The sequence below is a fragment of the Amblyomma maculatum genome, chromosome 1, assembly GCF_055883805.1.
Source record: "Amblyomma maculatum isolate TAMU_Amacu chromosome 1, ASM5588380v1, whole genome shotgun sequence".
Taxonomy (NCBI): domain Eukaryota; kingdom Metazoa; phylum Arthropoda; class Arachnida; order Ixodida; family Ixodidae; genus Amblyomma; species Amblyomma maculatum.
The window spans coordinates 480,350,946-480,367,100 of record NC_139344.1 but is presented as its reverse complement, the minus strand read 5'-3'; the positions used below and the strand labels follow the sequence as shown (position 1 = coordinate 480,367,100).

Below are 16,155 nucleotides of genomic sequence, written 5' to 3'. Positions count from 1 at the left end.
CGGCTCCGTACCTAAAGCTTGGACCATGTAATTCCACCTGCACCGGCTCTGATAACCTAGCCCTAGTCGCCAATACTGTGACAAATCTGGTGGAGGTCAGGTCTGATGTCCCGTACCCCTCCGCTAAGCAGAAGTGCTGGTCATATATTCGAGGAAACGCCTGTTCACCGCACCAGCCGCAGGCAACGAGGCCTACCACCCGAGTTTCCCCATCGGCTATGACTACCGGCAGCCACGACGTCGTCGCAATGCCTGGAGCGGCCCCTACTTACGTGACGTTTCAGAACCCCCGCGTCCCAAAGACCTTTCACGGGGACACCTATGAAGACATCGACGACTGGTTGCAACACTACGAAAGGGTATCTACCTTCAACCTCTGGGATGACGCCGCCCGGCTTCGCAATGTCTACTTCAGCCTTGAAGATGGCGCTCGGACATGGTTCGAGAACCATGAAGACCAGCTGTCTTCCTGGAGTGAGTTCAAGCGTCATCTTGCGGCTACTTACGGTAGCTCAGATCGCCGCGAACGGGCCGAACGCGCTCTCCAATCTCGGGTTCAAATGCCTAACGAAACCGTCGCGGCATATATCGAAGACATGACACGCCTCTTCAAGCGGGCAGACCCTACAATGTCCGTGGGCAAAAAGCTACGCTACCTCATGCTTGGCGTTAAAGAGCAGATTTTTGCTGGCCTGGTGCGCAGCCCACCGAAAACTGTCGCAGAATTCCTTGCGGAAACATCCACGATAGAAAAAGTGCTTCAGCAGCGAGCTTCGGCACAGAATCGTACCGTCCACGCCACCTCCGTCTCTGTTGAGTTACCATCGCATGGCATGGACGCATCGGCGCTACGGGAGCTCGTACGTTCGATTGTGCGCGACGGACTCAGACTGCTGTATGGCGCACCTCAACCAGCTTCTACCTCCATTGCGAGCGTTGTCCGCGACGAAGTGCAGCAAGCGCTCCGGCCTCCATTTCCAAGCAGTGAATCTCACCCTGCTCCTCCTCTTACGCCACCTGAGTGTCAGCATCCCACATACGCCGAGGTGCTACAATACTCTCCACCCCAGTCACCGACCCTCATTCCTGCTAACGTAGCTGCACCAACAATACCGGCCCCCGTGATCCAGTAGGTAACGGATTCCCGACCGTCTAGACGGAAAGCAGACGAGTGGCGTACCCCCGACCGAAGGCCTTTATGCTTTCACTGCGGCGAACCGGGTCATGTGTATCGGCGCTGTCCCTACCGTCGACTGGGCCTCGAAGGTTTTTCCGCCGATTCTCCGCGGCCTCGCTACGGCGAACGGCCCCGAGTCGTTGAAGATTTCGTCAATGACCAGCGCCGTGGTGTTCCGTCTCGTCTGCGGCAATCTCGATCACCGTCGCCCAGGGCTCGCCCTTCGCCATCTGCTGCGAGGTCCTCATGGGCAGCGCAGGGCCGATTGCCCAGCCCCCAGAGGGAAAACTGAAACCAGCGACCTTCGTGGGTAGGCTCGCTGGACATCGCTGCGCGGGAGACCCCCCATCGACGCGGACACGGAAAGACTACGAATTGACATTAGAAAAGTCCGCGGTTGCCGATTATAATGCTACCGCGACGCGATCACGATGCACCCGCAATGACGACGAATTGCCGGTGGAACAGACGACGAACCAACGCACCTGCAACAACGACAAATTGCCGGTGAAACAGACGACGCAACAATGCACCCACAACAACGACGAATTGCCGGTGAAACAGACGACGCAACAATGCACCCGCAACAACGAGGAATTGCCGGTGGAACAGATGACGCAGCAACGCACCCGCAACGATGACGAATTGCCGGTGGAACGGACACCGCAACAACGCACCTGCAACAACGACGAATTGCAGGTGAAGCATACCGCGTACACCGACGCAGAGCACTCAAACACTCAGAAGCCTGCTATTCGCGAGCAGCTGTCGTTGGACATACCAGTAATACTGGATGGTCGCCATGTTTGAGCTTTGTTGGATACTGGCGCTGATTATTCTATTTTGAGCAGCCAGTTTGCCGCGATTCTCAAGAAGGTTTTGACTCCGTGGGCTGGAACACATGTTCGCACTGCAGGTGGTCATCTGGTTACTCCTCTAGGCATGTGCACGGCCAGGGTTCAAATTCAAGAGTCGACATTTGTGGTAAGCTGCCTCGTTCTGAAAAGCTGCTCACGTGACCTAATTCTGGGCGTAGATTTTCTTCGTGAATATGGCGCAATTATTGACCTCCGAGATTTTAAGATCTCCTTTTCTTCTGAGAAAGCACTGGCCCTCAGCAGTACACAGCGACCACTCAATGTGCTTCGAGTTTATGCTGACAGTGTCACGCTGCCACCCCGAACCAGCACCTTCGTTAATGTCAAATGCAATGCACTTCACGATGGTGACGCAATAGCCGAAACTAACCTCTCGTTAGTGTTGACGCAGGGAGTCTGAGTGGCTCGCAGTTTGATCCATCTTAACTGTGGTCAGTCCAAGGCACTTTTTACCAATTTTTTGCACGAGTATCGACACCTTTTTCGGAATACTTCCGTAGCTTTCGCGGAACGCATATCTGAAGTCTCCGAGTGCTTGTCCACAGAAACCGTGCCACCGCCCACATCCCTCGACAACCTCGATATTAGCTCGGAGCTATCGGTGAGCCAGCGTGAACAGCTGTTTTCATTGTTACTCGAATTCAGAGAGTGTTTTGCATCATCGTCAAAAGTGCATCAGACTCCCATTGCCAAGCACCAGATCGTGACGTTCGATGATGTGCGCCCAATTCACCAGCATCCCTACCGCGTCTCTTCGACAGAGCGCGAAGTTATTAAGTCACAAGTTAAACAAATGCTCGAAGATGATGTTATCCAGCCTTCAAATGGCCCATGGTCCTCCCCAGTCCTTCTAGTTAAAAAGAAAGACGGCACATTACGTTTTTGCGTCGATTACCGCAAGCTGAACGCCGTAACCAAGAAGGATGTTTATTTACCCCTTGCCGCGGATTGACGACTCTCTCGACCGCCTTCGGCGTGCGAAGTACTTTTCGTCAATCGATCTGAAAAGTGGCTACTGGCAGATTGAGGTAGATGAGCGAGATCGTGAAAAGACTGCCTTTGTCACACCCGACGGACATTACGAATTTAAAGTTCTACCTTTCGGCCTGTGTTCCGCGACGGCCACATTTCAGCGGATGATGGACACTGTCCTCGCCGAGCTTAAATGGCAGTGTTGCCTAGTCTACCTAGATGACGTGGTGGTCCTCGCAGAATCGTTTGCACAACATCTTAAGCGCCTGCGGTCAGTATTCGAAGCCCTTCGATCCGCTAACTTGACACTTAAGCCACAGAAATGCCACTTTGGCTACCGAGAGCTTAAATTCCTCGGTCATGTCGTAAGCGCTGCCGGCGTGAAGCCCGACCCTGACAAGCTTACTGCTGTTGTGGAATTTCCGATTCCACGTGACAAGAAAGCTGTTCGCAGATTTCTCGGCTTGTGCAGTTATTACCGGCGTTTTATCGATAACTTCGCTGATCTTGCTGAACCGCTAACTCGGCTCGCCCGGGGAGACACCCCTTTTGTTTGGAGTCACGAGCAAGAAGCTGCTTTTACCGAGTTACGTCTCCGTCTCCAATCGCCGCCTGTTCTAGTCCATTTCGATGAGTACGGTGAGACAGAAATCCACACTGATGCCAGTAACATTGGCCTTGGGGCGGTTCTCGTGCAGCGTCAAGAGGGTGTGGAATGAGTGGTCGCCTACGCCAGCCGTACTTTATCCCGCGCCGAGATGAACTATTCAACTACTGAGAAGGAATGCTTCGTCATTATTTGGGCTGCTGCAAAATTTCGCCCCTACCTTTATGGTCGCCCATTTAAAGTGGTCACTGACCACCATTCCTTGTGTTGGCTGGCCAACCTGCGGGACCCATGTGGCCGCCTGGCGCGATGGAGCCTTCGCCTGCAGGAGTTTGACCTCACTATAGTCTATAAGTCCGGACATAAGCATGAAGATGCTGACGCGCTCTCTCGTGCACCCGTCGAGCTCGCTTCACCACACACGGGTGACTCTGGCAGTTTTCTCGGAGCTGTTGATGCTTCAGATATATCTCATCAGCAGCGTGCTGATCCAGAGTTACGAGCCCTGATCGATTATTTAGAAGGTCAGCCAGCCACAATACCTAAGTGCTTTTCTCGGAGCCTCTCAACTTTCTGCCTGAGAAGTGGTGTACTCTATAAGCACAGCTCTAGATCCGAGTCGAGAACCTACCTCCTCATGGTACCCGCAGCTCTGAGAGAGGAAATCCTTTCCGCGTGCCACGATGAACCAACTTCTGGCCACTTGGGCTATACTCGCACACTTGCTAGAATACGAAAGACATTCTACTGGCCCAACCTTGCCACGGTTGTTAAGCGCTATGTTAAGAGCTGTCGGCAATGTCAGCGTCGGAAAGTTCCGCAATCAAAGCCTGCAGGCCTCCTCGTGCCCATAATGCCACCACGCGCACCGTTGGATCAAGTCGGCATGGACCCTCTCGGTCCTTTCCCTCGATCCTCCGGTGGCAACTGTTGGATAATCATCGCCACAGACTACCTGACTCAATATGCCGAGACCAAAGCGTTACCTAGTGGTACAGCATCTGAAGCTGCCCATTTCTTTGTACACCAGATTATGCTGCGGCACGGTGCTCCGACCTGTATTATTACTGACAGAGGGACTGCCTTTACTTCACAAATGATGGCCGAAGTTTTTCATCTCAGCGGTACGGCGCATCGAAAAGCTACTGCTTACCATCCGCAGACCAACGGGCTGACGGAAAGGCTTAATAAGACCTTTGCGGACATGCTGGCGATGTATGTCGACGCCCAGCACAAGATTTGGGATGCTATCCTACCATATGTGACATTCGCGTACAATACGGCAGTCCAAGAGACGACACACTTCACGCCGTTTCGCCTTGTTTACAGCAGGGAGGTTCAGACGAGGCTGAACGCAATGCTCCCTTGCCAAACAGATACCGAGCTTTCTACCGACGCCGAGCACTTTGCCCAAGATGCTGAGCAAGCACGCCAACTAGCACGCATCCACATCGCCCAGCAACAGGACAAGGATTCACGCCGGTACAACCTCCGCCATAAACAAGCTTCCTACAACACCGAGGACCAGGTGTGTGTGTGGACTCCTGTTAGACGCCGTGGCCTATCAGAAAAGCTGATTTGCCGTTACTTCGGACCATATAAAATCTTGCGGCACCTCAGAGACGTTAACTATGAGGTGCTCCCAGATGGCCCAGAGCAGAGAGGCCGTCGGCTACCTCGTCCAGAGACAGTTCATGTCCTACGCATGAAGCCGTATTTTACGCAGTAACTGAAAGACGGCATCTGCAAAATTTTTTTTTTGTTTGCCAGGGGGCGCTCGGAGCGAAAGACGTTGAAGTGGCGCTCAGAGAAAAAGGACGAAGTGAATCGGCTCCGTACTCGCAGGACGGACCTAAAGCTTGGACCGTGTAATTCCACCTGCACCGGCTCTGATAACCTAGCCCTAGTCGCCAATACCGTGACAATATGTATTTACATTGTAAAAGTAAACAATCGTTATGCGGTGTTCGTAGTAATGAGATTTGACTGTACAATCACTTATTTCATTTTTCATTTCATTTTTACTTTCTTAAAGACCCCTTTTGAGGAGCATTACATAAGGGATGGGTACAAATTTTGGATGTGATAGTACAAAGTCATGTGTTATGATGATAAATAGCTGTAGGCTTTTCGTGCGAAGATTATTGGACAGGTTGTTGTTGCAATCTCTTCGGGAAGGCCACTCCAGTCCGCAGCGGTGCATGAAAAAAATGAGTTTGCAAAGGCGGCGGTTCGTGCATGTGGACGGCTGATCTGGAGGTGGTGGAGAGTGCGGTGAGATATGCGTGCTGGTGGGACCATATAGGGTGCAGTTTGTAGATGGCTGTAAAAAAACTTGTCAAGTAGTGAAAGACTGGCTATGTGGCGGCGTATCTCAAGTGGCTGTAAATCTGAAAGGGATTTCAGTTATGATACATTGGTGCTATAATGGTATGACAAATGAATAGATCTGGCAGCACGGCTCTGCGAAGTTCTAGTGCATCGGTGAAGTAAGCTTGATGTGGGTGCCAAATGGGTGACGCATATTCTAGTTTTGATTTCACAAGTGATTCATAAGCTAGTAACTTGACGTGCACGGGAGCATCGCGAAGATGACGTCTTAGGAAACCAAGGGATTTATTAGCTGAAGAAGTGATGCTAGTTATATGAGTTTCCCAGGACAAATCAGTGCGCAAAGTTACGCCTAAATATTTGTATGATAGCACTGGAACATCCTTTTCGATTTTGATAGCATTACCTTTTTGATTTTTTATTTCATTGTGCTTGCCATGCCGTTGAGCAGACCAACTAACTCAGCATCATATGAGCGTTCTTGGCATACTGTCAATTGTCGCATTTGTGATGGTATGTGGGTAAGCAGCAAATGAAATGAATGCTTAGATGAAAAACGTAAGACCTGTGTTCTACATTCGCTGACCAAAAGTGCGGACCCCTGATTTTTCTGACATTCTTTGTTATTAAGGCTTTATCATGGCACCATAATAGGCATCATAGAATGAATGTATATGAGCACCTGAAATTTTGGACACATCGCAACTGATTGCTCATTCTTTTAGACCTCATTCGTATTCAATGCGGCCAATAGCAAAGACTCCATGTTTTCATGTAGTGGAATAACAGTAATAGTGTGAGGGCCCTGTTAAGCATCCTCAAAATGCGGCGGTGCAGTGAATCCATAGTGTAAGTTTCGCTTTTGCGCCTGGTCATTGTCTAAAGCCTGTGTCGCACGCAAGCTAAAAGTCTTATGATTTCTGTAGCCGCGACGTGAAGTCCTGTTGCGAGCTGGCACGGCAGCCTGCACTTTACACATGTCAGAAATTTTTTGCTGCGACGCCGGCGCTTGTCACGGAGTTGATTGAGTCGCTTGCATGTGAACCTGCCTTTAATTAAGCCCATGCATTTGCCCGAGACATGCCGGCGGTAGTACAGCCATCGAGCACAGGTTGATGGCCATTGCCTGTGTAAAGACTGCATGGTGAGAACGTCAAGCGCAAAGCTGCTGACGTCTTTCTCCACCATACTGGCAATCAGAAACTTCTGTAAAGTGATCTTTTCTTTGAAATTTGGTCTCTGGACATTTTTGTGGCCTGTAGCGAGTCCAAAAATGTCTGTCATCGACTGTATTAGGCCCCTTGACCTGTGCGTACACAGAAGCAGCCACGAAGAGGACACAGGATGGCAGCAGCTCATTGATGGCAACATCATGACTAAACATTCAAGGCACAGCGCATGCTCGTTACCGTGCTTGGCAGAGGTACCAGCGGCAAAACTGACTCGCATTACGTGGCCGGCACTTCGCATTTGATGAAAGGGACCTTTGGGACCTTTCAGCGACCTGAATGGTCGCTGAAAGTGATAACCAGACGCATAAGATAAGGTTGCGTTGATGGCTTGTTTATTTTGAAATGAATTCAAGCGCACAAGAACACGCACACAAGAGAGGAAATACATAGGACAGGCACTATCCTGTGTATTTCCGTGGCTGAAGGAGATAAAGATACTTACAGAGGCGGCGATAAAACGACCTATGAACTATAAGAAGCATTTCACATCAGGAAGAGGAGGCATGACTGTATGAGTGGCACATCTGTTAATCTTTTGCACGCAGAAAACAGGTATCTTGAGCACGCATTGTGAACTGACGATGTGTTTCTTTACTGCGCATGTCTCCTTTTGTGTATATATTTTGCGCTCTTACCTGCGAATAAATCAGATGAAGTTAGCGTCTGCCCTGTGTGTTTCCTCTCTTGTGTGCGTGTTCTTGTGCGCTTGAATTCATTTCAAAATAAGCTATGCACCATCTAGCCCAAACAGAAGTTTTGTTAAATTGATGGCCTGCACCACTTCGTGGCTATTGAGCTTATTGGAGGAGTAGCACAGCGGCATGGTTTGCCATGTGTTTACTACTGGCGGAATCTGGTTCATTGTTTGAACATTGGGCTAGATCATATAGCTTTGGCATCGTACACAGCTGTTGGATGTAGCGTTTTTCTGCTGAGGGGCTGATTTTGGGCTTCCTGTATTGTTGGGCTGCAGCCTCCTGGAGCAAGTGCAGAGCCGCAACCCCACGTGGCGTGAGAGCGGCGTCCGCTTCATCCTTGCTGTTGGCCGCCAGCTGGACCGGCTGCTCGACTACAGGTGGGAGAGCATGGTGTTGTTCTGACATCCACACCAAGATGAGGACAAAGAAGGACAAGCGTTCGTCCTCCCTTGCCCTCGTCTTGATCTGCGCTTGTACTTCAATCTCGTATTGCCAACACACCCAAACTGCTTCGTGGGTACATTCTAGATACTGAGAACGTCATTTTGTCGGTTTTTTGATCACCGCATTCTAACTTTGATGATCGTGTGCAGTTCCTGACAGTGAGCCATTTTTATCGTGTTTATCATTTTTTTTATCACCACATTCTAACTTTGATGATCATGTTCAGTTCTTGACAGGGAGCCATTTTTATCGAGTTACGATTTTATTTTGTGCCTTGTTTTGGCGGCGATGTGCATTTCCTTTCACTTACCATATCTCTGGTTTTTTTTTTTGTTGCAATTTTCATTTTGATTATATGTTTGACAATGGTTTTTATTCGTCCTGTGTCGTCCTTCCTTAGTCTCGTCCTGTGTCGTCCTTTCTTAGTTGGCGTCATTTTCGCGCTGTTTAATATGGATAGATACCAACTCGCCCAAATCGCTCTACTTCTATAAAAGGTGATATCTGGTGAAATAAACTCAGTTGTTAGTAGGCGCTCTTTCTATCCCTGCTCTTTTCCTGTGATCGTCTCCTTGTGCCATTCCATTGGTTAGACATGGTAGCCTGGTAAGCACTGGGAAGGTTGGTGGCCTGTATCGTGAAGGCTGACGGCGGTGGCAGAATCCTGAAATGTGGCCTGGATTTCCACGGCAGAAACAACGCAGAGGCAGGCAATTAATGCTCTGTGCCTGGTGTGTTCATCGGGGCAATAAAGGTTCCACGTCTCGCAGTAATCGTCGGCATCGGTACCCATTAAGAGGCATCACACCATGGGTTCTGGTCGTGAATGGGCAGTGGCCGCTCATAGTAGCATCTTTCACTCAACATTGTGTTCTTCCGCTCCGTCACCTTCACTTGTCCATGACAATATATATACAGTACAACCTCGATAATTCGAACTCGGTTAATTCGAAATCCCGGATAATTCGAAGGTTTTCTGCGGTCCCGTATTTTCCAATGTAAATTTGGCCGGATAATTCGAACAGGCGGCCTGCGCCAGCCCGGTTAATTCGAAAATTTGGACTGCTATGCAGCAATGCCTGATCCATGTTTCGCCGCAAACCCGGCGAAACGACGGCCCTACGGAGCCGCGAGACAAAGCCACATAGTAATGGTGATGATTTATAGGCGAAGCGCCCCAGCCGGAGCACTCTCTGCACAAAAATCGGTCCACAGTGCGCCTTGCGCACCGCCGAAACACGCGCCTGCAGAGGAGAAAACGTGCTTCACTGCAACACGGCGGGCATACCGGTTTTTATCACGTGACCTCACCTCCACTCCATCCCTTGGTGTGCTTCGCCCACTCTTCCCCTGTGCCTCCGACGCTGCAAGTACGCCACCACCACCGCCGCGCCGGTCTCGCCTGCGCCATTTCTTTGTGTTGTGCGCTGTTCTTTGTGTTGTGCGCTGTGGTTAGGGGTCGGCTACTGTGCCGTTTTTTTGGGCGGGACTGTGCAGATGTGCTAGCTTTGTGACCGTAGCAGTGCAGAAATGCCAAAGTACAAGACTTTAACGCTGCAGCAGAAGTTCTGCTTGATCCAGAAAGCAGGCAAGAGCGCTTGTTTGAAGACCGAGTTGGCCAAAAGGCATGGCGTGCCCCTCTCGACGTTGTCCACAATATTGAGCAACAAGTCAAAAATACTAGAGGCTTACGGCAAGACCTATTCTTCGAAGCGGTCACGAGTGCAGGCTCCCATGTATCAAGATGTGGAAGCTGCTCTGCTTCGCTGGCTGCAGAAAGCAAACGCTGCCCACCTTCCCGTCAATGGAAGGCTACTGCGGGAGAAGGGCAACGACCTAGCTCTACAACTTGGGCACGAGAAATTTAAGTGCAGCAATGGATGGTTTTGCCGTTTTAAAGAACGCAATAATTTAACCTTTCTCACCGTCTGTGGTGAGAGCGGCAGCACTAACGAGAGCGTTGTCGAGGATTGGAGAAACCACACATTGGCGCCGCTGCTTAGCGAGTACGGTGCAGACGACGTTTACAGCCTTGACGAGGCTGCACTTTTTTATAAGATGCTGCCAACAAAAACATTCGCAGTGAAGAACACCGCCATCAAGGGTAGGAAACAGGCCAAGGACAGGATTACTGTGCTGTTCGGCGCAAACATGTGCGGTAAACAAGCTGCCGCTACTGGTCGTCGGGAAGACGGGGAAGCCTCTCTGCTTCAAAAATGCGCGGCTGCCGCCAAAGGATGAACTCGTCTACAGGCACAATAAGAAAGCCTGGATGACAGGTGCAGTATTTGAAGAGTACGTGCGGCAACTTAACCGCAAGTTCGCGGCCACGGGCAGGAATGTCCTATTTGTCGTCGACAACTGCCCAGCACATGGCGACATCCCACATCTCCAGGCCGTCAGGATGGTATTTTTACCTCCGAACACCACTTCGATCTCACAGCCGATGGACCAAGGCGTCATTCACCACACTAGGAAGATTTATCGGTACCACCTGCTCAAGCGCATGCTCCTTTGCTACGACAATGGCAAGGAGTACCCCATCGACCTCCTCGGAGCCATATGCCTCATGGTGTACGCTTGGAAACAAGTGGAGCCCACGTTGATCAGGCGGTGTTTTGAACACGCTGGTTTTTCCAGTGAAAGCACTGTTGATGCCGATGCAGACCACCCATGTACTACTACTCTTGACGAAGAAGGAGCAGAGTATTGCGACCGCATCAATGCGCTCTGCGCAGAGGATGAGTCCAACGCAGTCGGCTTCGCCGAGTATATCAACATTGAGAGCGAAGAGCAGACTGGCTACTCTGACTTGGAGAGTGAGATCACTGCTGGTACGAACATGCACGATGACAGCGACGATAGCGACGACGACACCGACGAGCCTCCCCGAGCGCCTGCTCTTGGTGAAGTTATCGGATCGCTGAACGTTATCCGCAGTTTTGTTGAGTGCCGCGGTGGAAGTTCTGAGATGTTTCGTATATTTGACCAACTCGAGAGCATGACCTTAGGAGCCGCAAACTACCGTACGCGGCAAACCAGCATCTCTGATTACTTTCAGTAGTAATTCAAAATATGCCGAATAAAGGTAACACGTTCCTGCAACGAATTTTTTTGCCTAAGTCTTATTTCTTGGTGTGTTCGGTTAATTCGAAAACCCGCTTAATTCGAAGATTTCTCACGGTCCCGATGACTTCGAATTAACGAGGTTGTACTGTATATATATACGTGTGTGTATGTGTACACACACATACGTCTCTCGCAAATTCTTGACCTTAGCATAATGCAAACCAAAAATAACTGAGGAGCTGCTTTCAAATTCATTTCATGTGTTCAACTGTTTTAATCTCCTTGTTGTGTGCTATTTTTTTGGTTCCTGCCTGACATACCAGCCTAGTGCCAACAATGTGTGCTTTCTCCAGCTACAGAGAATAAAGTTTTATGTGCGAGTTAGAGAGCTTTGTTCCAGTCTCAAGGAACAGTAAAGGATGGGGGCTCCTATAGGCTAGGCCGTAGCCATGCTCTCAGGAGTCTATGCATGCTGCATTGATTCAGTCTTCATAGAGGTCTTCTGAGATTTAAACAGTTGGAGTTGATAGTTCATATGATATTCTTGAGACTTCTATTTGCACCACAAGAAACAGAAAAGAAAAGTGTTTAAATACGCTGAGTAGAAGTGTTCTCAAACATTGAAAATACAAGCGCACAAAAACATGCACACAAGAAAGGAAAACACACAGGACAGGCGCCTGCCCTGTGTGTTTTTCTTTCTTGTGTGCGTGTTTTTATGCGCTTGTATTCATTTTAAAATATGCTATGCACCATCTAGCCCAAACAGAAGTTTTGTTCAAACATTAAAACACCAGGAAACCAAAGTTGAAACCTGGTTTCTATTAAACTACGACATCATGGCAGCCTAAAGTGTGAAGTCGTGGTTGCTGTTACGAAGTTTATCAAGTGCGCACTTATTGCCTGAAATATGGTTGTGAGGATCATTCATTCTTTGGTTGTTGAATGGATTCGTGCTTTCTTGTTGGACCGCTGTCAATTCGTTCACGCTAATTCTCATTCGTCATGTCTTTCCCCGGTTTTATCTGGTGTTCCCCAAGGCACTGTTTTAGGCCCCCTTTTATTTCTCATCTATATTAATGATTTGCCCTCTAACATCAGTTCTAACATCTGCCTTTTCGCTGATGACTGTGTCGTGTCATCTATTGTCCAATAGTTAACCCGTTCGATGTAACCAATCTTCAAGAAGACCTTTTATGCATCCAAGAGTGGTGTAACACTTGGTTAATGTCAGTAAATTCTATTAAAACCTCTCTTCTTTCTTTCCACCGCCGTCGCAACCACCTGGACACGATTTATACAATTAACAATATCCCCATTACATCAGTAGTCTCCTATAAATATCTCGGCATCCACTTGAGCAAAGATTTAACCTGGTCGCAACTAATTCAGCTAACCAAACTTATTTATTTATTTATACAATACTGCAAGCCTCGTTGCGGCCCAGGCAGGAGAGGCATACAAAGTACAGAATTATTATATTAGCAGACGTAAGAACATCATCATCATCATCATCATCATCAGCCTGACTATACCCACTGCAGGGTGAAGGCCTCTCCCATATTTCTCCACTTAGCCCGGTTCTGTGCTGGCTGCATCCACTTGACCCCTGCGAACTTTTTAACCTCATCCGCCCACCTAACTTTCTGCCGCCCCCTGCTACGCTTTCCTTCCCTTGGAATCCAGTTTGTTACCCTAAGCGACCATCGGTTATCCTCTCTTCGCACTACATGTCCTGCCCATGCCCATTTCTTCTTCTTAATTTCCACTAGAATGTCGGTAACTTGAGTTATTTCTCTGACCCACTCTGCACGCTTCCTATCTCTTAATGTTACCCCTACCATTTTTCGTTCCATAGCCCTCTGGGTTGTCCTCAACTTAAGTAGAACTCTCTTGGTTAGCCTCCACGTTTCAGCCCCATAGGTGAGTACAGGTAAGATGCAACTGTTATATACTTTCCTCTTTCGCGATACCGGTAAGCTGCTAGTCATAATCTGTGAGTGCTTGCCAAATGCGCTCCATCCCAATCTTATTCTTCTTGTTATTTCTTTTTCATGGCCCGGATCTGCGGTTACTACTTGTCCTAAGTAGACACATTCGCCTACTACTTCCAGTACTTCGCTACCTAATGTAAACTGCTGTTCCTTTCCGAGGCTGTTGAACATTACCTTAGTCTTCTGCATATTAATTTTCAAGCCTACCTTTCTACTTTTCCTGTTTAGGTCACCAATCATTATTTGCAGTTCATCCCCCGAGTTGCTTAGCAAGGCAATGTCATCAGCAAATCGCAGATTACTGAGGTATTCTCCATCTACCCTTATCCCTAACTGCTCCCAGTCCAAGTCTCTGAATACTTCCTCTAAGCAAGCTGTGAATAGTACTGGGGAGATTGTGTCTCCTTGCCTAACTCCTTTCTTTATGGGAATTTTGTTACTTTTTTTATGCAGAACTATGGTTGCTGTGCAGCCACTATATATAATATCTTCCAGCACTTTCACGTGCGGCTCGTCTACCCCCTGATTTCGCAATGCCTGCATCACCGCCGAGGTTTCAACTGAGTCAAATGCTTTTTCGTAATCAATGAATGCTATGTATAAGGGCTCGTTATATTCCGAGCAGTTTTCTATCACCTGATTGATGGTATGGATATGATCGATAGTAGAGTACCGTTTCCGAAAACCTGCTTGATCCTTTGCTTGATTGCAGTCTAAGGTTGTCCTGATTCTATTAGCGATTACCTTAGTAAATACTTTATACGTAGCAGACAGTGAGCTGATTGGTCTGTAATTTTTAAGGTCCTTAGAGTCCCCTTTCTTGTGGATGAGGATAATGTTTGCATTCTTCCATGGTTTCGGTACCGTCGATGACACCAGGCACTGCGTATACAGGGTGGCCAGCTTTTCTAACACGATATCCCCCCCCCCCCGTCCTTCAACAAATCTGTAGTTATCTGATCCTCTCCAGCTGATTTCCCCCTTTTCATAGTGTCTAATGCTTTCTTGACCTCATCCTTCGTAACTGGTGGAACATCTGACTGTTTTTCCCTACCGCCAATCTCATTACGGTCCTGACTACTTTGGCTACTGTAAAGATCTGTATAGAACTCCTCGGCTACTTTGACTATCTTGTCCATATTCGTGATGACGTTGCCCGCCTTGTCCCTTATCGCATTCATCTGGTTTTTGCCTATGCCCAATTTCTTCTTTACCGCTTTAAGGCTTCCCCCGTTCTTTACAACATGCTCAATTTTCTCCATGTTATACTTCCTTTTATCGGCCACCTTGCGCTCATTGATTAGCTTTGATATCTCGGCCAATTCAATTTGGTCTGTTGGATTGGAAGCTTTCATACTCTGGCGTTTCTTAATCAAATCTTTCGTCTCCTTAGACAGCTTACCGGTATCCTCTCTAGCTATCCTACCGCCTACTTCTACCGCAGATTCAGTAACGACGTAAGAACAAAAGGACCAAATTAATAGTGTCCACAATAGCAATGCAGCCTACCAGCTGCGATAACAAAATGGGTAAAAAGGGTTACTCGGTTTTGTAACCAAACAATTCCCAAAACAAAAAAGTGAAGAGTAAATGTACAAATGAATCGTCAGTACAGTTTAAGCAGTGAGAAGGAATATGACACAAAGATCAATTTGAGTAATTACTAATTCTCAAGAAAATGAAATCAGTAATTCAAACGGTCAATGGAATCAATACTGTTTAGTAGCGACTGAGGTAAATTATTCCAATTATTCATAGTGTGTGGGAAAAAAGAGTATTTAAAAATGTTAGTTCTGGCATTATAAGGAGTCAGAGAGTCAGCCTGACGATGACGTGTTCGGCGTGCTGCCATTGGCGTTACATAAGGCTCAGGAATGAGGGTGAGGAGATTATTTTTAGGAAGAAAAGGAAATTTCAGCCGTTGCATTTTTCTTCTAATTTCCAATGTCTGAATGCCATGTTGTCTCATTATTTCTGTCGGGGAATCAGTCATATGGTATTTCGAAAAAATAAATCTGATTGCTTTACGCTGTATTCTTTCTAGTGAATCAATGTTCGTTTTTGTCTAAGGGTATGCAGGCATACTCCAGTTTTGGTCTTATTATTGATGTGTAGGCTAAAAGTTTAGTTTCAGCGGGAGCTTGTTTTAGTTTATGACGTAGAAGACGGAGTTTACAGAAAGCTGAGTCACATACGTTCGGAATGTGAATGTTCCATTTCAGGTTATGAGTTATTGTGACGCCACAATATTTGTATTCCCTAATCTCGGTTAGTGGCTCAGATCCAAGAGTGTAAGGAAAAGATAGGCTATTTATTTTTTTAGTTATCTCCATGTAAACTGTTTTGTTAGCATTTACCTCCATGTTCCAACGATTGCACCAAGAAAAAAGGTTCTGAAGATGATTGTTCAGGGTTATCTGACCATCGCGACCGGTTACCTCAGTAAACAATACACAATCATCCACGAACAATTTTATTTGAACTGGTTCTGTGACAACGCTGGCAATGTCATTAATATAAATTAAAAATAATAAAGGCCCTAAAACACTACCCTGAGGGACGCCTGAGGTAACTGGAAGTTCATTAGAATGGTAAGTATCGATACTAACAAACTGTTTTCGGTTAGTGAGGTATGCTGAAACCCAATTAACAATGAAACAAGGAAGGTTAATTAATCGCAGTTTTTCAATTAATTTGGAGTGTGAAACAAGATCAAATGCTTTCCTGAAATCTAAAAATATTACATCTACCTG

At 47.7% G+C, this 16,155-nt stretch overlaps 1 protein-coding gene across 6 annotated transcripts in view; it reads left to right on the top strand.

Moving 5' to 3' along the window:
* spg (dedicator of cytokinesis spg) overlaps window positions 1-16,155 on the top strand; it is a 430,105-nt gene that overhangs the window by 281,325 nt on the left and 132,625 nt on the right. For all 6 annotated transcript variants that reach the window (XM_084607325.1, XM_084607299.1, XM_084607317.1 and 3 more), the window contains one exon: window positions 8,171-8,272. In XM_084607325.1, coding sequence (XP_084463451.1) covers window positions 8,171-8,272 — 102 coding nt within the window. The remainder of the gene's footprint in view (window positions 1-8,170; window positions 8,273-16,155) is intronic.